Genomic DNA, 23093 nt, shown 5'->3' with positions numbered 1-23093 from the left:
CCACCATCACCCTCGAGGGCTCATTGGCTATTGTAGCCTTAGGTCACCTTTGCTGTGGCTGTGGCTCCTCGGGGCTCCTCGGCTGTTAGGGGACCAAGAAACAAAGGGACAAGGAAACCAGGCTCAACATCTCTGAAGTTCAGATGTAGTGGGAGGGTCACACTTTTCCTGCCAGCTGGAGGACGATGCTCCACAGGGCTCCAAAGCCAGAGAGGCTGGAGAGCTAGCCTTGCTCCGATTTCCAGTATGCCCATACCAGAGGAAGTTGTCAGGCTACAGCAGCACACTGTCTGGTCCATCACTGGGGGTTCAAGAAGGTGGCCAGGAGGAGGCATCACACCATGAGCTTGTCTAGTCTCCAGCTGCACTGGCTTCCTCTCCCCTGGATGTGACCAGATGCACCTAGAGCTTGTCTGGGCGCAGAGACTGCCAGCTCAAGGTGGATGTCCTGTCTTGAGGCAGCCCCAACTGGGGTCACAGAAGAAGTCCTCAGGGAGCTCACTCAGAAGTCCATCCAGGTCATCTGCGGAGGGAAGTGGATGTGAGGAGACGCCGACAACCACAGAGTCCCACAACTCAGATCTGAAGCCTCTGCCCTTTCGGAGACCCTTGACCTGGCCACACAACTGGAAAGGTGGCTCCTCTGGGGCAGGATGCCATGCCAATGGGTCTGAGACTGCCATGATGCCCTTCCCTGTCTCCCCACCAACACATGCACAGCAAAAGGCAGGATGCAATCCCTGGGCCATTCTAGTAGGAATGGGGACTCCTCACGCGTCTGTCCAGAGGCAGTGAGGAGCAGGAAGGATCCTGAGGTTTCCTATTGCAACTTTCTTATTCGATGAGGGGTATGATTTAGGAATGACAGTTTATCAACCTAGGCTCTCAGCTGACAGTGGGAGAGAGCACCCCAACCCAGGAGTGCCTCGGTGGACATGCAGAGTGAAAGGCCTAGTGGCACACGCCTTTAATCCCAGCACTTCAGAGACAGAGGCAGGCGGATCTCTGAGTTCAAGACCGGTCTGGTCTACATAGCAATTCACAGAGAAACTTTGTCTTGAGGGTAGGGGGAGGAGGGAGTGCCATCCCAGGGAGGTGATTCCTGGACCTATACAGCAGAGGAGGACTGATTCCCACAAGTTGTCCTCTGACCTTCACAACATCACAGCATGCCTGGCTTCCCAACAGACAGAATGAAAAAGAAGAGGGAAAGCGTTCCTGTCAGATGTGGTGCTTATGGGAAGCTGGAGATGCTGCTGACTCTGGTAATCCTGAAGTCACATTCACTGCATGCTCATTCCACCTCAAAACCCTTCTCAAGGCAGCTCAGGGTGGCTGCTGGAATAAAACCCACTTTACTGAGAGACAGACTTTAAAGAGGTCAGCGACTTGCCCAAAGTGAGCTTACTTCCGCTCTCCCTGTCGCCACTTCCAGGACTGCATCCCCCCACCCCCCCCCCCGCCCCCCAGGCAGACTGTAAATTACACCGGGAGCCCGGCTCCAGGTCTGGCCAGAGCACTCAGTAGCTGCTGCTGGGAGGAAAAAGAGAAGGCAGATTGGGAGCATTCGAAGTTTAATTAAGGCGACAAGCACTGTATTCAGGGGCGGTGGGGCTGTTATTTGCTTACAGCAAGGAAGAAGTTGCCCAATGGGCTGGGCATGGCAGTGCTTGCCTTTAATGCCAGCACTTGGAGGCTAAGGCAAAAGGACTGCTGTGAGTTTGAGGCTAGCTTGTGCAGCATAGTGAGTACCAGGCCAGCTAGGACTACACAGAAAATTCTTGTCTCAAAAACCAGAAGTTGCCCTGTGGGCGCTGTGCTATGAAGGGAGGAGCGGGTGAAGGCCAGGCTCTCAGGAAACAGCAGGGATCGTCTATCTGTCTTCAGCCCTGTAGAGCCGTACAACACGACACGAGTGCCCTGTTCCACAGCCAGCTCTCCTCACTCACCCTGGGACCACCAGGAGCTTCTTCAGACAGCAGTGGGGTCAGCAGCAGGCTCAGTTACAAGGAGAGAGTGCAGGATTCCAGACAACACAAGACTCCAGCATGAAGGGCAGAGTCTCTCATGTGGGAAATAACAAATGGGCTTTGTGGTTTACATATATTGTGAATGTGGCTGGGGTGAGACCTCTACCCATAATCCTACTGCCTCCAGGCCAGGCAGGATTGAATTTCTGAAACTGAAAGCTAAGGAAGTGACTAGGACATGATGGCTCCATCTGAGGGTGGCTCCAGTTGAGCCTCTCAGGTTTGTGTCCCTGTCTCCCTGGCCACATGGATATGTGACTCCTTGGCCCTCCTTCTGGAGCCTGAGTGGGAAGTCTGCCTCCATGACCTGCTCATGAGGACCTGAAATAGGACACAAACTGGGCCATGCACTCAGGGGTTGGTGATATTCCCTTTGTCAGCTGAAGGTCCTGCCAGCAAACGGGGGAGCCATGGACCACTGTGTGCTTCATACGGCGTCTACCCCACTGTCACAGGAGAGTAAGAGCTCTGAACCGGCTGGCAGCTTTGCTGAAAAAATGCTCTGACCGCTGGAAAACGCTGTGCCAGTCCACAGATGCACAGCGGGAGGTGTGAGGGGCAGCTGCGCAGAAGCACTCTTGCTGAGTGAGGCCAGAGGATGCTGAGGGGGCATGTGCCTTACCTGCCTCTGGGAGCTCTTCCTCAGGAGACACTGCTGAGTTCTGGGCTGCTCTGAGGCTCGGTGTGGGCTCTGCAGCCACATCAGGCTGGAGGTCTCCATGGAAGCTTCCCAGATCCTGAGGACAGTGGGTCTGGTTACAAGTGCTCAATATCCCTGAAACCCCTGGGGTGGGGTTTCCTCTACCCAGATGACCTCAAAGGGAGGACCTCTCAGAACAAAGATATGATAAGGGAATGGGGCGGGGGGCCAGGATCACTCAGGCCCAAGCTGAGGGAGAGAGATGAAATACCAAACACCCAAAACAGCAGATAACTAAACCAAAACAGACCTCTGGGCTGACCTTTCCAAATTCTATCAGTGCCTAATGTTTTAGGGACTCTGTATAACCACCACAGAAGGCACAGAAACCATTCGCCAGTGTGGTAAGGAGCTAGCCTGAGATTTAAAAAAAGCTGCTATCAAGGCTAGAGAAAACGCTCAGCGTTAACAGCACAAGTTGCTCTAGAGGACCCAGGTTCAATTCCCACACCCACATGGTGGGTCACAATCATCTGTAACTCCAGTTCCAGGAGTTCTTCCAGCTTCCACAGGCACCAAGAACACAGTGCACATAAATACATACAGGCAAACACAACACTCACACATAAAATAAAACAAATAAATCTTAAAAAAAGAAACAATCCAAAATGAATAAATCTTTAAAAAAGAAACAATCCAACAGAAAAACCCTACACAAAAGGAAGGACACATTTTAAAGAAAATGAAGGTTATAGAGGTGGGGTGACCATGAGGGCACAGAAAAGGGTCCACAGAAAAGGAGGAAATGTGAGTAGAATACCAGAGATAAAGGTCCACAGTGACTGGAGGTCATCAAGTCAAACACTTGTTCTATGATAGTGCAAAGCCAGGGGAAGGAACAGGACTTGCCCAAGGTCACAGCAGAAATTCTTAGCAGAACCTGGACAAGACCCAGGTCTCCTGCCTTCTTCCAGGCCAGGATCCTAAGGGTGGAGTCAGCAGGATCCAGCCTGGGTAGACCTGCCAGGGGCTGTCTTCAGCTCCCACAGACACCAAAGGTTTGCCTCAGTTCCTAAAGGGAAGTCTCAGAGCAAGGGCCACCTGGCACAGAGTCGACCCTCCCTCCTTTCCTGTCACTACCCCAGGCGACTCCTGACTTCTCAGATGATCAAGTCTGCCCTTAGACATTCAGGGATCACCCGGAAGCCAGCTGCTCTCTAGGTACCGTTACTCAGCCGATTGGCAGGCGGCTGGAACAGCAGCAGCGGATACTCCTGTTCCTGAAGGCACCTCTTCACCTCAGTGGAACTGCCCCTTCACACTTTCGCCTCCAGGGATTCAGAGAGGAAGACATGAAAGAAACCAGGCAGCAAAGCTCTGCCAGTCACCGTCTGTCTAGCCTGACCCACTTACCTTGGGCAAGGACTCAGGTGCCTTGAGGAAGTCCCCATCCCCGGAATCTAGACTGTAAATATGGACCAGGTTGTTGGGTGTCACGTTGAGGTAATGGTTTCTGAGTGAAGGAGAGAACACTCCAATCTGGAATTAGGAAGGGGAGTCAGTGTCTGCAGGGAGCATGGTGCTGCTGGGTGACCGGCAGGAACCAGCTTTTCCTTTGGCTTCCCGTCCTCTGCACCAAGTTCACACAGAACCACTTACCACTCCCAACACAACTTTCCATCCCCATTTATCCTTGAAGATAGCCAGAGGCTTGCCCTCGGTTCCAGCAAACCAGGGCTTCTGCTTCCCCTTGGTTGGCAATGGAGGGAAGTCAGCCAGCCAGGCGCAAGAACCCCCTGGGGCTCTTCCCTGCAGCAGGTCCCTTCTGGAGCTCCCTTACCTGCTTCAGCAACAGCACCGAGCCAGGCTTCAGCTCATTCTGGTGTGTCTCCAGAAGCACCCTGTGAACCGTCCCAAGCATCTCTCCTGCAAAAACCACATGGCCTCTGTCTCAGGGTCAAGGGCACAGCAAAGGGTCTGAGCTCTAGCTGGGAAGTGGGCTGCTCATCTCTTGACCTCAATGGAGGTCATTCATAAGACACCCAGGACTTGCTCCTTACCTGTGGGGTCCTTAAAAACCACACTGGCATCCATTGTGCTCCGGGTCAGGGCCTTGATCATCACTGCCATGTTGGGGACCTTGTTCTTGGGGAGCTGCTTGAGAGCTGCCTGCTTCCAAGGGGACACATTCACTGGGCTGGCCATGCCCGCACGTAACTCCCCATGGCAACCAGGGGATGGTAACAGCCTTCCTTTAGGGCAGGTCAAGGCAGGTGGAAGGGCTCACTTGTGCTCCCTATAGAGGCCCAAGCCAGCAGGTCCTTCTTTCTCTGAGGTGTCTTTCCTTTTGTATTGGTTTTTGCGGCTCACTCCATCATGGCAGTGGAGATTTACTGATACATGCACCAACATGCATCTGGATGAGAGACCACTAGTTCCTGGGGTGGCAGTGTGCCTGACCCCTATCTATCTCTCAATCTGGTATGCAGAGGATGCCCAGCACTGTGCTCATGCTGTGGAGGACAGCAAGCCGCCTTCTGGGGACGGGACTAAGTAAGAGGGGCAGACAGCCTCTTCCTGAGGTGGAGCAGGCCGTCGGGTTCTCTAGACCCTTACCTTGCGCAGCACCATGACAATACTGTAGGTAGAGAGGAAGCAGGTGGGGTCTCCCTCATCCAGACCCAGAGCAGATTTCATGGTGAGCCAGGGCCCTCGCCCAAAATCTTCTTCCACAGATCCCTGGGAACTGGCAACATTCTGGTACCACAGAGCAGAGGGGAGCCTGAATTAGTGCATCTACCTTGAGAAAGACCCTTGGCTGAGGCAGAGCAGGGAGAGAAACAGTGAGTTCCTGGGGGGGGGGTGGGAGTTGCCTCTTAATTACCATAATGAACTGAAAATGCCATGTGACCTGGCTGCACCCTGCATCCCTCACTAAGCAGCCAGAATGGGATTACAATGAAGCAAAGGCTATCTACCTTCTTTTATGGTTTTTAAAGATTTATTTATTTTATGGGTATGTATATGGGCCTGAGAGTATGTATGCACACACGTGCATGCCAGTGCTCTCAAAGGCCAGAAGAGGACGCTGGATTGTCTGCAGCTGGAGTTACAGGCAGGCACGAGCTACCTGGTGTGGGTGCTGGGAGAAGAACAAAGGTTCAGTGCAAAAGCATCCAGGGCTCTTAACTGCTAAGCATCACTCAAGCCCCAGACATCCCTCTTATAATTTTCGGAAGTTTTAGTAGGGACTCTGTGTATATATTTATAGGCTTATAGAGCATCTTGGTCATTTTGATTCCAGCCTTTTCGTTTTAGTTTTTTTTTTTTTTTTTTTTTTTTTTTTTTTTTTTTGAGACAGGGTTTCTCTGTAGCTTTGGAGGCTGTCCTGGAACTCGCTTTGTATACCAGGCTGGCCTCGAACTCACAGAGACCCACCTGCCTCTGCCTCCCGAGTGCTGGGATTACAGGCGTGCGCCACCACCGCCCAGCTAGTTTTAGTTTTTTGAAACAGGGTTTCTCCATGTAGTTTTGGTGCCTGTCTTGGGTCTTGCTCTAGAACAGGCTGGCCTTGAACTCACAGAAATCTACCTGCCTCTGCCTCCCGAGTGCTGGGACTAAAAGCGTGTTCCACTGCTGCCCGGCCCACTCATATTTTATTTGATGTCCCAAGTTTGTGTTTGTTTCTTGTTTTTGGCTATCTTGGAATTTACTCTGTAGACTAGGCTGGCCTCGAACTTGGAAACCTGCCTGCCCCTGCCTCCCAAGCACCACCACTACCTGGCTCCATTTGTTTTTAGTACATGCCCCTGGTTTCTTTGTCTCTCTCTCTCTTTTTTGTTCCCTCAAGACATGTTTCTCTGTGTAACAAGTAACAACCACGGCTGTCCTGAAACTTTGTAGACTGGGCTGGCCCCAAACTTACAAAGATCCACCTGCTTCTGCCTCCCAAATGCTGAGATTAAAGTTGTGCGCCACTATTCCCAGAGATGCCCCTGGTTTTAACCATTAGTTGTCTTATATATCAACAATGGCTTTGAATCCAGATGACTACACCAGCACAAGGCAACACTGAGAGAATGAAAAGCAGAGGTGGGCCTGAGGACAGAATAAGTCAGTTAGAGCACCAGGAGGAGGGCAGCTGGTCCTACCCACTGAAAGGAAACCTCCTGGAGACAAGATGAGGTTGGATCTTCCCCAGCTCAGCTCCCAGAAACCGGAGAGGGTTCCCAAGATAACATCTCATAAGCCTTATTACACTCTCCTCCCTAGGGAACGAGGCAGCTAGGTGGGTTATAGTTCTCAGATGGAAGAGAAGGTTGGGCCATGGCAGCAGGACAGGCCTCAGTCTAGGTCTATAAAACTGCTGCCCACCCCCAGCTGCTTTTTCCACCTGCCCTTTAGTATAGGCCTAGCAGCATCTACTGAGGCATGCAAGGGTGCCCCTCACTTCTGAATGTCACCCAACAAGTGGAGATTTACACAGAAGTTACCTCAGTCTGGAGTTTGGCCAGGGCACCATGAGTCGGAGTCTGGGGTGTGGAAACCATGATCTCCTCCAAATTCTTCCCGCTCTGCTAAGAGGGGAGGAGAAGGCGAGAGCAAGCTCAGCAGCTGTTATTTACAAGTACAGCATCTTGTCTGGGTTACATAATGAGTTCAGGAAACCATCAAGGACAATTAGCACATATTACATCGTTCCTAACACAGTCTCAGGAGCCTCACTGGTAGCTTAAAAAAGACACTTTGGGGATCAGTCTGGGAATGTAAGGAAACTGTGGCTGGTTCAGAAGCAAGGCCCGGCGCTGCCTGAAGGGGGCAGTGACCCAAACAGAGGGGTCTGTGATGAGTTACTGAGCAGCCTTCCCAGAGGCCCTTTTCAGGAAAGAGCAGACCACCTGCTGGGTTCTCTTGAAGGGCCAGGAAGAACGAGGAACACGAGGGACTGTGTCAATCCCCCATGGGAGAGATACCTACCACGGCCTGAGCAGAGCTTCCGTGACCTTCCGGCTCTAACTCAAGTCTCCTGTGAGGGACGCATCACCACTTACAAATAAACTCTGCAGGGATGCTTCACTTCCAACCCCGGCTTCCTCAGGCTGGCCCCCAGCACCGGCCACAGTGAAGTGTTTTGTGATCTCTAGAGCACCTGCTCTTCAGCCTGTCCTCCATTGCTGGACCAACCCCCAAGCACAGTCCCCGCCCTCCCCTTTACCCTCCCTGCTTATCTACTGAATGCCACCGAGCAAGGCCGAGGCAGAGCCGAGGAAAGACCCCTGGAGCAGGGTCACTCACCCCACCGACTTCTCCCACCACACTGCAGGTTTATTCTCAGTCCTAAATCAATTGCCCAATATCTACCTCTGGGCTAACCCGAGTGAGAAAACCGTCCTGTCTAGGGCTAGCAAACACCAGACACAAAAGCTCTAAGACAGTGAAAGACCCTGCCTCAAAAAACAAAGTAAGGACTGGAGAGATGGCTCAGAGGTTAAGAGCACCTGTTGTTCTTTTTTGGTTTGTTTGTTTTTCGAGACAGGGTTTCTCTGTGTAGCTTTGCACCTTTCCTGGAACTCACTCTGTAGACCAGGCTGGCCTCGAACTCACAGAGATCCACCTGCCTCTGCCTCCTGAGTGCTGGGATTAAAGGCGTGCACCACCACCGCCTGACCGCACCTGTTGTTCTTACAGAGGACCTGGGTTCAATTCCTAGCCTCTGCATGGTGGTTTTCACAGGTGGTTTTTGAAGTACTCTTCCTGCCCACTTTTTTTTTTCTTTTTTCTTTTTTTTAAGGAAAAGTTTAGTTTGGCTTACAGGGGACACTTGATCATGGCAGGAAACTCACAGTGGCAAGAGCCTGAGGCAGCTAGTCACAATACTCACCACTAGGAAGCAGTGGGTGATAAATGCCAGTGTGCAGTCTACTTTCCTTTTGTTCAGTCCAGGACCCCAGCCCAGGGGCCTTCCCACCTCAATGAATCTAACTTAGGAAACCCGACCCCTTATAGGCAAGCCGTTCCCGGCAGTGCTGGGGTTGGAACTCAGGCCCTTGTGTCTACTAGGTAAGTGCTCTACCTCTGAGCCACCCCCTTTTTCCCTCCCCACTTCTGACTTTCACAGCTTTGCAAATCTCATTTTTTACATATATATGTGTGTATGCCTGTGCACATATGTGGAGGCCAGAGGACAACCTCAGATATACTCCTAGGGAGACCTGAGGCACCATTTACTTTGTTTTTTACCTTTTTTTTTTTTTAAATAAAGATTTATTTATTTATTTTGTATACAGCATGTATGACTGACTACAGGTCAGAAGAGGGTAGCAGATCTCATTACAGATGGTTGTGAGCCACCATGTGGTTGCTGGGAATTGAACTCAGGACCTCTGGAAGAGCAATCAGTGCTCTTAACCTCTGAACCATCTCTCCAGCCCCTGTTTTTTACTTTTTAAAATTATTTATTATTTTATTGTATGGCTGTTTTGCCTGCATATGCATGTGTGCCTGGCGCTTATGGAGGTCAGAAAAGGGTGTCAGCTCCCCTGGGATTGGAGTTAGACAGGACAGCTGTGAACCACCATGCAGAGGCTGGGAATTGAACCCAGGTCCTCTGTAAGAACAGGTGCTCTTAACCTCTGAGCCATCTCTCCAGCCCTTACTTTGTTTTTTGAGGCAGGGTCTTTCACTGTCTTAGAGCTTCCCCAGTAAGCTAGGCTGCTTGGTCAGTGAACCCCAGGAAACTTTTCAGTTCCTCACCAGAGTGAGGATTACAGGCATGTGTCTCCATGCTGGTTTTGTCTTCTTTTTTTTTCCACGTGGGTTCTGCAGATCATGCTCAGTGAAGACAGTCTAAGACTGGACTACTGTTTCCTCCCCTGGATCCCAGTGTCCTGGAAAACTGGTCACTCACCTGGTGAGGTAGAAGTCCTGCTGGGCCAGGGAAGCGGCGGGTTTTAGCTCGAACGGAGGAGCGGGAGGGCTGCTGGGGTGTCTGGTTGGTAGCAGTGACAAGTTGAACCAGGTGGTTGGTGACTACAGGTGTCTGCAGAGCTGGCTGAGGAACCCTCGGGGTGCTGACAGGAGAGTCAACCGAAGACACTGAGGCTCGGGACGGCAAGGGTCCCCGAGGAAACACCGTAGAGCTGCAGTGAGGACGTCCAAGTCCAGGAAAACGGGCTGTGCCCTTTGACCAAGCTCTGGGAGACTGAAATGGCTGACCAGGCAAATGATTCTGTGGGCTGTTCTGAATGGGTCTCCCAGCTACTTGGAGAGGCTGAGGTGTAGGACCGGGGGAGCCTCTTTGATGGGAAGTGGAAACTGCTAAGGCAGATGGGAGAGGAAGGCTGCCTTTGGCTCGAGGTCTCAAGGAAGGCCCTGGACTCCTACAGCGGATGACGGGCCCCTTCTGGAAAGATCCACTCAGGTCAGCCACTCTGGCCTTTTTTGCCAGTACTGGATCCTCATGGTGCTGAGCAGGTGGGATATGGGTGGCTCCACCGTCAACTCCAAGTTCTAGCTCTAAGCCATCTCCTTCCAGCTCCATGCTTGCTAAGGCCTTGTCAAACTCATCTTGATCGGGTGCCTCAAAGCCACCAAAGCCCTGCTGGTGGCTCCCAAAGATGAGGCCCGGCTGTGCGGCTGAGGCCCAGGGTCCTGGTGACTCCTGGAGCACTTTTTTTGTTAGAGTTGTTCTTTGCTGATTGCCCATGCTGCTGCTAGAGACCGAGACAGGTCTTAGAGACGCTGCTCCTGAACAAAGTGGATCCCTGATGGTCTGGGGCATGCTGGGAGTAGGGAGACAGAGTCCCGGGACAGGCCAGCTCAAAGAAGTGGGGTATGATGGCAATGGTCTTGAGGATCGTGTCTGCAGAGGCTCCTGTGGTCTGGAAGAGACAGGTATCGGGTGCCCAGCATTCCCAGGAAGTGCACCGGTAAAGCTGTCCTCTGCCTTCTCCACAGCAGATAAGAAGTCCTAGAAAGAAACAGAGAAAGCAGGCCTTTCGTCAGGGTTGTTTTTTTGGCTTTGTTTTTCTCAAGACAGAGTTTCTCTTTGTAGTTTTGGTGCCTGTCCTAGATCTCACTCTGTAGACCAGGCTGGCCTCGAACTCAGAGATCCACCTGGCTCTGCCTCCCAGAGTGCTAGGATCAAAGCCGTGTGCCACCACTGCCAGGCTGTTTGTTTTTGAGACAGTATCTCACATATCTCAGACTGGCCTTGTAGAACTTGCTATGTAGCTGAGGATGACCTTGAACTCCCGACTCTCTGTCTCCACCTCCCAAGTGAAGCTATTATAAGCCAATGCTACCACATTTGGCAGGGTCTTTGCGTCTGGAAATTTTAAACTGCTTCCAAACAATAAATGAAAATAAGAGTTCTCCTTTTACTGTTTAAGCATATAGTGTGTGTGTGCAGGTACATACACAAACAAGAAACCAAGACAGGAAAGACTACGCTGGCATTTCTCACTGCTTATGATCCTCCTAGCAGCCAGCGGGTCACCAGGTTTCTGTCAGGAGCATTCTAAGGCTATATTTCCAGGTAGCTACTCTTCAGTCTCCAGGAGGAGGCTTACTGGGAAAGCAAAGGAAAAGTAGGCACCCCACAAGGTCACATACTTGTGTGAAGGAGACTGGCTAGTGTTCAGTCGGGACAGTGGGGGGCTACCGGGCTGGCCTGCAGCCTGTCCTTAGCACATGCCCTGCCTCCACCGTGCACACTCACACTCAGTCTTCAGTGAGACAGAGAGCCCTGGATCCAGCCAAAGACACAAGTTAAATATAGCTTCCCAGGCAAGTGAAATTAAGTATGGATTGTATTTGGGAAGCGAGGTGAGATTGCCACCTTCAAGAGCAACAGACCTGTTCCGAGGGTGTTTTGAAGTCAGAACTGCTGATTAAGGGACAGGAAGGTGCTATCCACCCCCAGTCCCTGCTGCTGCTCTGAGTGTCTGGGCTAGAGAGAGGTTTTTACTGCTTTAGATGTTCATCAAGAGTGCCACACTCCTGCTGCTGAAGCCCAACATGGCAGAGACCTATTGGGCCTTCGTGAAAAACTCTCCCCTTCTGATGCCAATGGGGATTGAAAGCCCAATATGGAAAGCTTTGGCAAACATTAACATAAGCCTAGGAACTGCAGCCATGCAGTTGGATTCTCCAGAAGGTAATGTATAGTAACTGCTTTTTCAAGTATGTTTGAGAACGTGTCACCCAGGCACCTTGGAGATTAAGGATAACCCTGAAGGTCACTGACCTCCATTTGTTAACAGTAGCATGCCAGCTAAGCCTTTTCATTTTCACAACCCTATTCAAGCTGGAGCAGTACCTACTTCTCAGGAGTGGCTCTGTGCAACATTTATTGGCCTCCTGAAATTCATCTAGCCCCCTTTGAAGATACCTTAAAATTTGTGAGCCTGAAGGTAGCCATTATGAGACCATTAGTTCTGCTCCTTGTGAGCTGCCTGTTTTTCCTTTATGGTTCTTAGCTGTTCTTTTGCAGAGCTGCCAGCTTAAGTCGTGCTGGGATCAAGAATAATGGGCCTTGGTGGTTCGTGTTCCTGGAGCTGTGTCCATGCCAGTTGATGCCCACACGCTCCAGAAGAGAATTTGACATCGCTGCTGCCGTTGTTGCTGTTATAACAGTGACGACCACCGCTACTACTGTTTCTGGGATTGCCATTTCATATCTGGTTACTACAGCTAGCACAGTGGAGACCCTGGCAGCAAAAGTAGCTACTGTAAGGATTAGGTGTCCCAGCCTAGAAAGTGGACGGGCCCTCTCTACATCCCCTTTCCCTTTCCCACACTCTCTCTTCCCTCCATGGTCTCTGTCTCTCCCAATAAAGCTCTAAAAAGTAACTATGGTACACTGACTCTTCCGTCCAGCACTCTCCTCTGTCGGCATGGCCGCCACTTTAACCAACAGCTACCACAGTTAATCTTTCATTCTATTGGGCACGATAAATTTAATTCAACAGTTATATACATTTTGATTGGCTTTGAAAGTTATAAATTTATAAACTCAAGTTCCATTTGCTTTTGGGATACCATTTTTTTTTATTTACTATGTATACAGTGTTCTGTTTGCATGTATCCCTGCAGGCCAGAAGAGGGTGCAGATCTTAGTAAAGCACCATGTGGGTGCTGGGAATTGAACTCATGACCTCTGGAAGAACAGTCAGTGTTCTTAACCTCTGAGCCATCCAGCCTTTGGGATACCATCTTACAAGGACTCCAATTTGCAGTAAGGCTCATTAAGGAAGGGAATGGCTCAGTTGCCTTTAGCCTACTGGCTATGGGTGAGTTAGGACTTCTATTGGTCTTTTCTGTGTCGAACACACAGATTGCAAGCCCAGCGCCACTTTGAAATCTTTGGCAGCAGTTAACTGCGGCTCACACATGATTGAGCCTCTATGATAATGAGTATTCAGAGACCGGTAATGCCTGGGGGGCGCTCACCAACCTAAGACAGAACGCCTGTGTGGCCTGGGCAAGTGTCTCCATGATGAGTAAGGTAACCTGCTGACATCCCACACAACCTAAATCAGAAGCTCATTTTTTAGTAAAAGGGGGGACCTGTAAGCCTGGCCCCCATTTTGGGTAACTGTTGCCTTGCCTGCTGCCCTTGACCTTGATATCCTCCCTAGGCTAATTCCCTGCCAGGTTCCACCCTCCTAAATGCTTAAGAGAAGCTCCTTGTCTGTGTATCCTGCATATTGGGCATTAACAGCTTAGATGCAAGATTGTAAAACATCGGCAGTGAAACTTCTGCCCTCTGGGGTTCTCCCATTGTGCTGTAAGCCTGTATTTAAGACCTCCTCCCTCCTTCAATAAATGACATTCAGCATTCAAGAAAAAAAAGAAAGATAGGGGGCCAGCAGTGGTGGTCCATGCCTTTTAAGAAAAAAAGAAAAAGAAAAGAAAGAAAACAAACTCCATAGGAAGTTTCTTCCATGCCCATCTTCTCTGAAGTAGATTGGTACTGCCAGCAGCAGACATGTCTCACTGTTATAAAAGGTCTGTTATTAAAACATTTTAAATGCAAAAAAAAAAAAGAGTGCCACACTCTAGTCACACCATCTTAGGACCACAGTGACAATGATCAGAATGGCAGGAGCCTGATCACCCTGAGGATTGATGGTCCCCTTTCCTCCCACAGAGTTGACACTTGGGAAGTGAGAAAGGAACCGGTCTGCCATTTTCAAGGAATGAACAGTCCGAGTCATTCCCCCTAATTCCATTATGACCCTGGCAGCTCTACTGTCACCTGTGAAGACCCAAGAGGGTCATTTCACAGTTCCTCTCCAGCCTCTAATGACTGAAAGTTAAAGACAGGGATACATCTTGACAAAGCTGGCAGTGTTGGGTGTGACGGTCCACTCTTATAATCCCAGCAATGAAGACTGGAGACCGGAGGGTCAGGAGCTCAGTGTCCTCCTCAGCCACACAGCAATTTGGTGTCAGCCCAAGCTAACTGAGACTGTCTCATTAAAAATGAAACACAATGCCGGGCGGTGGTGGCACACGCCTTTAATCCCAGCACTTGGGAGACAGAGCCAGGCGGATCTCTGTGAGTTTGAGACCAGCCTGGGCTACACAGCGGGGATCCAGGACAGACATCAAAACTACACAGAGAAACCCTGTCTTGAAAAACAAAATAAAACAGAAGCCAGGCAGTGGTGGCACACGCCTTTAATCCCAGCACTTGGGTGGCAGAGGCAGGCAGATCTCTGAGTTCAAGGCCAGCCTGGTCTCCAGAACGAGTTCTAAGACAGCTAGGGTCACACAGTCAGACCCTGTCTAAAAAAAAAAGAAAGAAAGAAAGAAAAAGGAACTGAATAACTTTCTAACACAAAGCTGAAGTTTCATACAACAAATACTTACAACTTCACTGAGTGTCACGTGCCAGGCAGGCATTTTACTAGACTCCTCAGTGAATTCTTACAGGCCCTGTGAATAGGTACTATGATTATCCTATGGACAAATCTTACAGATGCAGACACAGACTTGTTGAGGCTGCAAGAGATGGCTCAGTGGTTAACAGCACTTACTACTCTTCCTTAGGACCTGAGTTCAGATCTCAGCACTCATGTCCAGTGATTCACAACTATCTGTTACTCCAGCTCCAGGGGATCCAATGCTCTCTTCTGGCTTCCATGGACATTTACATGAACATGTAGCATGCGCGCGCACGTGTGTGTATACACACACACACACACACACACACACACACACACACACAGAGAAAGAGACATATATAAAATACATACATACAATTAAAAAGAAGAACCTGAGACTTGGACTGGTCAAGAGGTACAGCCAGAACGCACTTGGGCCCTTATCCCTACATCATTTGTTTAGGAGATGAACTGAGAAACAAAAGGTTGCTCCTGCTGCATGCAACAATGTGAGCTTTTAACCCCAGCATGCAAGCAGGAAGCAGAGCAGGCAGATCAAGGTAGAAATGTCCACATCCTAGTCCTAGAAGAAACTATATCCACTGGTTCTGAGCATGAAGACAGTTTATAAAGACTAGTATGGTAGTCTCTGATTTAAAACACCTCTGTAGCCAGGCACAGTGTCACATGCCCATAATCCCAGCAATCCAGAGGATAATTTCAAATTCAAGTCTTAACTACACAGAAACTCTGTCGCAAACAAACAACAAACCCAGAAATACCTCTTCAGGAGGGGCTGCTCAATGGTTTGATCACTAGCACCATGAAAGGCTCCTGTTGGAAATGGCCCAGGAAGGCCAGAGCACAAAGAGTTTGCCCTGGTTCACATGGCCAGTAAGTAACTTATCGAAATTCCCCTGCCAGAACTCTCATTTAATTGGCATGGAGTAAAGTTTACTCAGAAGTTCAATATGCCGACTTTGTATCTCATTTACCGTCTTATCTTCTGAGAAGGGAGAGAAGGATGTGTAAGGTAGAACAATGTCCTTCACAGTGGAGAAGAGCAGTGGGAGACTAGGAACAAAGTAATCTGCCATGGTTCACATGCCAGCTGGTGTCCTCGGGTCGAGTGGTCCAGCTAACTGTGTTGCCTCCTCCCGGACTCTGGCTCTCTATACACTCTTCCCACCTCAGGCATGCTATTATAAAAGTGAATGAAATCACCCTCGAGACAGCTCCCAGAAAGGTCCTTATAATTAAAGACATGACACTTACAATTAGGGAGCTAATTGGTTTTTTGTTTTCTTTTTTGAGACAGGATCTCACGTGGTCTAGAATAGCTTTGAATGCTCTATGCAGCAGAGATGACCTTGAACTTCTGATCTGTTTGCCTCTACCTCTCAAATGCCAGAATTACGGGTTTACTAGTTTTCTTCAGAGCTTGGGGACTGAGACCAGGGCTTCAAGATGAGCAGGCACCTGCACCCACTTGACCACACTCCCAACCCTTTTGTTTTGCTTTCTTTGTTTTTTGTTTTGTTTTGTTTGTTTGTTTTTTTAGACAGAGTCCCTCTACAGGGCCCTGCCTGTCCTGGAACTCACTCTGTAGACCAGGCTGGCCTCAAACTCACAGAGATCCCCCTGCCTCTGGCTCCCAAGTGCTAAGAATAAGGCGTGCACTACCACACCTGGTTTGTTTTGTTTTTAAGGCAGTTAAATATAGCCAGGTGAGCCAGGTGGTGGTGGCACACGCCTGTAATCCCAGCACTCGGAGGCAGAGGCAGGTGGATCTCTGTGAGTTCGAGGCCAGCCTGGTCTACAGAGCTAGTTCAGGACAGACTCCAAAGCTACAGAGAAACCCTGTCTTGAAAAACCAAAAAAAAAAAAAAAAAAAGAAATATATATATAGCTAGCCAGGTGGCACAAGCTTTAATCCAGCATTTGGGAGATAGAGGCAGAGGCATATGATCTCTGTGAGTTGAGGCCAGCCTGGTCTACAGAGGGAGTTCCAGGACAGCCAGAGCTACACATAGAAACCCTGTCTAAAAAAACATACAAACAAACAAAAATCCCCAACAAGTTAAATATGTTGTTGGTGCTTAGACAGTCTCTATCTAGCTGTGGCTGGCCTTGGCTTCATTATCTTCCCGCTTCAGCCTCTTGAGTACTGAAAGTATAAGCATATAGCACCAGTTTGGTGGTTGCTTATAGTTATTTACATCCCCAGCCTCTCACAGATAAAAAGATAAGGGAGGTATCCACTGACGGGATTGCTGCAAAGGTTCTGAACCTGGGTGTTTCCACTGTAGGGCTTCTTTGCAGCCTCAGGTCACCAACATCTCCCTACCTCATCTTCAGATTCCTCTTCCACAGCAAACAGCTTCTGGAGACTACAGGTCTGAAATGGAAAACAAAGCAATTCAGGCTGGAGGAGAAACATCACAAGAACATTCTGTACTCATCATCTTTCCCCAGCTCTAACAAGACTATCAAGTGTGCTGTTTTCCTGTCCCGTCTCCCCCATCACCACCCCACCCCCATTTGCTTTTGGTTTGGCTAGTACTAGAGGAGGAAAGAGAGAAGGAATTTGATCGATTTAGGTAAAGACTTAAAAAATACTTTTGTGTAAAAAAATATAATCATCTATTTGAATTACTCTAGAAAGGAGGGATGGGGAAAAAGAGAGAGGACTGCCCAGGGAAGCAAAGGCAGGGTCAGCACTGTGCACAAGCCACTGAGATTTTTTGTTTTGAGACAGAGGGTCTCAACCAGCCCACGATGGCCTTGAATCCATTATGTGGATGAAAGTAATTTTCAACTCTTATAAAAATACTTATTTAGTGGGGGGAACCTCTGTGTGGGTGTAGAGATCAGAAGACAATTTGAGGGAGCCAGTTCCTTCTTCCCTGTGATCCAGGGATGGAACTCAGGACATCAGAGGCAATTACTCTTTCCTGCTTAGCCATCTTCCCCAGGCCCTGACCTTGAACTTGATCCTTTCTTTTCCCAAGGGATGGGATTACATGCCTGCACCACCTCTGGAAGTCAAGCCTGAGGATTTTGCAACAACATCCCAGGCTTGTCCAACACAAGAAACTACCATAAATCCTAGCATGGAGCCCTGGTTTCTGAGAATCAAGCCAGTGGTTTCTTTCTACACAAATCCAAAGGCCAAAAGCTAAGTTCCCAAGAGGGTGGGCTGTCCCAGTCTTTCTGGCCAGAAGGTTCAGAAGAGTGTCAGACCCACAGCCAGGGGTTTGGGACGGAGGGAGGATGAGAGATGTCCAAGGGTCACGAAGGTGTGTGTGTGTGTGGAGGGGGGTGATTCCAAAAGGCAGTGACGTTTGACGACACAGGGATTGATGACTATTTCTCCAAAGAGAGAAAGAAATTAGAGGAGAAAGGAGGAGGTGTGTGCCTGAGTGTCCGTAGGTCTGCCTGTCTGTCGGGGGAGGGTCCTTTCACAAGGTCTCCTGCGCGTGCGTGCCCTTCCAGACTAGAACCCAGGTCTGCAGACTACACGCAGCCCTTCCCAGACAGACCCCGTCCTAGCAGAGTCACCGAGCACCGAGCCCAAACTCCCAGTCTGGCTGCCCGGCAGGTGGGACCCCCACCCCCACCCCCGGGACGGCGAGGGCGCGGTATTACCATAGCGACGGCCCGGCTCCGGCGGGTGGCTTGGCCCGGCCGTATCAGACTCAAGGGGTTCACCTCCAAGTCGACCCAGATGTACGTGGCCGACCGTACACCCGAAGCAGGGTCTGAGAGAAGCGTCTTTAAGACCACGCCGAAGCTGGGAGAGGGTCGCCAAGCGATTGAGGGTGTGCGCCCGGGGCGGCATTCGAAGCCGCCGCCATAACAGTGGCTCCGCCCTCTTAAAGGAGAGGCTCCATTTTTTTTTTTTACCCTGCCGACACAAAGACCTTCTCCCTCCGGCCTTCCGCCTCAGCCTTAAAGGGAAAACTATGGGCTCTCGGTCGCCCCCAAGCGGCCTCTCGAGTCCAGTTGGCTGCCGCGTTGAATTGAGAACGAGGTTGGCTGGCGAAAATCTTGGACAACCAATCTTATTCCCCACTTCTTTTTATGCTGAGCACACTAGTGACAGGTGATTTGAGAGTGACTTCATCCTCACCAGAACCCAGCCCACTGTGTAGCCCAGGAGCTCAAACTCACGTTGAAGCTAAAAATAACTTTAACTCCTCATTGTCCTTCCTCTACTTCCCCGTAGTTGGTATTACAGTCACTTACTGGTTTTATGTGGTCCTGGGCATGGAACCCAGGCCCCCACACTTGCTAGGCAAATGCCTTACTACAGAGCCACACCCCCAGCACTGATGAAACATTTTGGGGAAAGGATAGCAAGTTAGAGTGTGGAGATTGTGTGTGATTCTAGAGTTAGCAAGGATCCTTCCTATCTTCCCCTGCAAAGTACCTCCATATCGTGTTTTCATTTTCCTAACATTGCATCTCAACTAACAGGAAAGGCAGGGTCTTCTTTCTTTTAGAAAAGGACATTAGTTGGACATGGAGGTGCATGCACGTAATCTCAGCACTCAGGAAGTTGAGTGAGAAGTGAGTTTTCTTGGCCAGCCTTAGCTATGAGACCTTATCAAGGAAGGAAGGGATGCAGGAAGCGAGGGAGGGGGAGAAGAGAGAGAAGGAAGAGGTATGCTAAACTTTTTGTTTTGTTGTTGTTATTTGTTTGTTTCTCCAGACAGGGTTTCTCTGTGTAGCCCTGGCTGTCCTGGAACTCACTCTGTAGACCAGAGATCCGCCTGTCTATGCCTCTGAGTGCCGGGATTAAAGGCAAGCACCACCATGTCCCATGTTTGATAAACTCTTTAATAACTGAGTTTGAGAATAGTGGAAACTCAGACCAAAAAGTAATTAATAAGTTCAGAAATGGAAAAATTGGGTGCTGGGGCTTAGGCTGGCAGACCCACACCAGAGACCCTAGATGGAGTGGGTGGGATGAAGAGCAGAGTGCAGCAGAAAGGGTTTCCACACTCTCATTTAACCTGTAATGATAACAGTCAAAATTCCTGGCGTGCTATTTATGTTCCAGATACTGTTTTAGGTCTTGGCCAAGCTCACAGAGCTAAGAGGAGGTGGGGTTGAGAGACTATGACCCAGTAGTCATACTTCAGCATCTACAACCTAACTGCTAGTCATTTTGCTTCTTAGAATTCCAGGGAACTGAGTTTTTAACCTGAGGCTTCAGGGAAGATAATCCCCTATAATTATGTGCAAAACATCATGTGCTTGCTCACATGTGCCTTGTTCTGAGGAAGAGTCCATCTCTTTAGTCGTATTTCTATGGGTCAGAAGGCTATTGTGCGCTGAGGAACAGGACACACCCTCTCCCTGACCTTGGGCCATCTCTAGATATGCCTTACCTTACAGTTCCTGAGTGGCCTGTTGGAGTAGTGCCAGAGTTAACAAGGTTTTGTGTTGGAGTAGTCCCTTAGTTAACAAGGTTTTGTGTCTATGTTTTTGGTTTATCTGCAGATTATGTGGATGGAACCCAGGGCCTTGCACATGCTAGAATAGTGTTCTACAATTGAACTACACTCCAGTGCTCAGGCCTATTTTTCAGAGCTGAGGACAGAACCCAGGGCCTTGCACTTGCTAGGAAAGCGCTCTACCACTGAGCTAAATCCCCAACCCTGTTTTGCTTTTTGAGACAAGTTTTCTCTGTGTAGCTTTGGAGCCTGTCCTGGAACTCACTCTGTAGACCAGGCTGGCCTTGAACTCACAGAGATCCACCTGCCTCTGCCTCCCAAGTGCTGGGATTAAAGGTGTGTGCCACCACTGACCGGCGCTCTGGCCTATCTTTAACATAGAAAAAACATCCAGATTTTTTTGCTGTAGAAATTCTTTAGGGCTGGGCAGATAGCTCAGTGTTGAGTGTTTGCATAGCATGTACAAGGCGCAAAATTGTTAATCCCTCTTCATTCACCAGAGGATGGCGAATAAGGTTCTCAATGTCTCTGTGCTCTGGAACCTGCTTCCTGTCTTTTCCTGTCTCTACCAATCAACACCCACCCTGCCCATGAGCTCAATAAGCTCATTGCTGCCTCCGTCAAGAAGCCAACCCCCAGGATTCGCTTACAACAAAGAGTTTCTCTGTGTAACCCTGGCTGTCTTGGAATATGTTCTGTAGACCAGGCTAGCCTCAAACTCACAGAGATCACAAGCCTCTGCCTCCGGGTGCTGAGGTTAAAGCCATTCACTGGCCACACCCCAGACAAGGTTTCTCTGTGTTAACAGCCTTAGGTGTCCTGGAACTTGCTTTGTAGATCAGGCTAGCCTCAAACTTAGAGAGATTCCCCTGTCTCTGTCACCCGAGTGTTAGGATTAAAGGCATGGAAGCCATCTTTAACTGCCCAGAGAGACCCTCGGTTTCTTGTCCTCACCTCAGTGCATTCCAGACCCCCCCCCCTTGTAATTAATGGCTACTGTGTGTCCTATGTTCTCTGTGGGGTCTCCTCCACTCCTTGATGGACTGGGTGCTTCTTTTGGTCAGGTCTTGTTGCTTTCTTTTGGGAGGAGGGGAGAGTTGAAACAGGGTCCCAAAATCTGGCCTAGGCTGGCCTTGAATTTGCAACAATCCACCTGCTTCTGCCTCCCCAAGTGCTGGGATTATGTGTGTGTGCCACCATGCCTGGCTTCTGCAGCTTGTTCACCTTTTGTGAACGAGTACTTAGCATGTGGAAGACACTGTACAAGCATTTGTTGAATGATGTAATGCCTTTGCCAGAAAAAAAGAACAGATGAGTTGGGCAAGTCCAGGCCCACTACAACTAGCTGCCATTGGTTGTGAAGGAGTTTTACTTAAGTACCAAGAAAAACATACACACACACACACACACACACACACACACACACACACACACACACACGGTAGGGAGTGGGGGTTGAAGACCGCTTGCTGCATTTGCTATGGAGTTAGAAAAATGTGTTCCAGCTTCCTGCTAATTGGCATATAATCTTCAGTAAGTTACTTTACCTCTCAGAACCCTTGTTGCTGAAGACAACATGAAAACAGAATTCTGCATCTTTGCAGGGTTTCTGTAAGATTAAATGACTTTCACTGAAGCGGCTAACTTCTTGCCTGGCATGTTGGCAAACGCTTGGCAAATATGGATTCCCTTCCCCCCTACTTGAGTTTGCAAACTTGTGTGGGGAATTGTTATGGGAACCACATGGCTTGGGTTTGTGTCTATTCCAGCATGTTTGCAAATGCATTTCGCCTAATCCATGTTTTTGTTTTTTGTTTTTTTTTTATCATGTGAACAGTTATATGTGAACCAGTTTGATGCATGTGTTTATATGCCTTGTTATGGACAGTGGCAGACTGGAGAGGCAGTGTATACATACAGAGTTTTGTGTTGTGTTGCTGGATGGGTGTTGCATGTTAAGGGTGTGTGGAATTCGATGTGTGTTGTGGGCCACATGTGGGAGCCAGGGGAAGGATTGCTCTGTGGGAGAAGACGGTGGATTCAGTTAATGTGCTCTCCATGTATGTAAACCAGCTGTGCAACAGAACTTTTGATGACAATGGAAATGTACTCTGTATAAACCCTAACGGCTATTGAGCACTTGAAATGTGGCTAGTTTGACTAAGGAACTGAAGGTATAATGGTATTTAATTTTCGTTGTTTTCATAGAAATAGCCGCAGGGATATTAGTAGACAGAAATCCCAAGCTTGTTCCCCGACGCACCAGGTGATGCAGATCGGTTTCCCATTATCACTATGGGGTCTTGACCCTAGCATGTGAGAAAGAAGCCCTGCCGGGGCCCCACCTGGCCGCATATGCGTGTGAGCGCGTGTGAGTGCGCGTGTGTAAGACGTACAGAGAGGGCTGCAGCCCCCCCCCCCCTCTTCAAGTCCCCAGCGGAGCCGTGAATCAGCCTGACAAAGCGGTGAGTCATTCATGAACCGCTTGCAGCCGGCCCAGCAGGCGGGAAGCGAACGTCAGCCAGCCTCGCAGCAGCGCTACCCCCATCCTGGGGTGGGCTCACTCAACCCCACGCACTGCAGATGTTGGGAAGAAATTGACGCGGGCCAATCGAGGCACCGCAGCGCCTCTCCTCCGCCCCTCCCTTTGACTTGCAATCCATTCATCCTGTAGCCCTCCTTTCCCACTCCCTTCGGGTGGGATGTGAGTCATCACGAGATCTCTTTTTTTGAGGACAGCCGCATCTAACTCAATCCTCTGTGCCCCATCCAACACCCACTTCCCCAGACCGAATACAGTGGGTCCTCTCAGGCGGGGGCAGGAAGGGAAAGTGGACGCTTGAGGGGGCAAGGTTCCCTTTGGCCTTGAAGCCAACCCAGTCAGGGGTGTGCAAAGGAGACGGGGGGGGGGTGGGGGGGGGGGGGGGGGGTGGGGGGGCGGGCTTCGGTTGGACTGCAGCAGGATGGTCCTAGGGACTGGCATCTAGTTTGCTTAGGAGGATCATCAGGACAAACGTGGCCGAAAGGAATGAGATGCTTGAAGGATGCTGCCTGGAGCGCCTGTGGCTGG

At 49.8% G+C, this 23093-nt stretch overlaps 1 protein-coding gene across 1 annotated transcript; it reads right to left on the bottom strand.

Moving 5' to 3' along the window:
- Positions 1–304: 304 nt before the first annotated feature.
- On the bottom strand, positions 305–22736 carry Hrob (homologous recombination factor with OB-fold). Its single transcript, XM_036195311.1, has 12 exons — positions 22588–22736; positions 18468–18599; positions 18210–18354; positions 16909–16959; positions 9578–10639; positions 7164–7247; positions 5287–5427; positions 4731–4839; positions 4511–4596; positions 4084–4209; positions 2653–2767; positions 305–523 (listed from the first exon to the last, which is right to left on the bottom strand). The coding sequence occupies exons 1-12, from the start codon at positions 22734–22736 to the stop codon at positions 435–437; spliced, it is 2289 nt and encodes a 762-aa protein (XP_036051204.1). The 3' UTR covers positions 305–434.
- Between the last annotated feature and the right edge of the window lie 357 nt (positions 22737–23093).

The sequence above is a fragment of the Onychomys torridus genome, chromosome 8, assembly GCF_903995425.1.
Source record: "Onychomys torridus chromosome 8, mOncTor1.1, whole genome shotgun sequence".
Taxonomy (NCBI): domain Eukaryota; kingdom Metazoa; phylum Chordata; class Mammalia; order Rodentia; family Cricetidae; genus Onychomys; species Onychomys torridus.
This window is presented reverse-complemented; position numbering and strand designations above follow the sequence as displayed.

What these genes read in the sequence shown, in the direction of transcription:
- Hrob (XM_036195311.1), bottom strand. Translation starts at nt 22,736, where the DNA reads ATGACTCACATCCCACCCGAAGGGAGTGGGAAAGGAGGGCTACAGGAT. An exon ending in TGGCCAAACTCCAGACTGAG is followed by an intron (nt 5,428 to 7,163) that starts GTAACTTCTGTG and finishes CTGTGGTACCAG; the next exon opens with AATGTTGCCAGTTCCCAGGG. An exon ending in GGTTTTTAAGGACCCCACAG is followed by an intron (nt 4,597 to 4,730) that starts GTAAGGAGCAAG and finishes TGGTTTTTGCAG; the next exon opens with GAGAGATGCTTGGGACGGTT.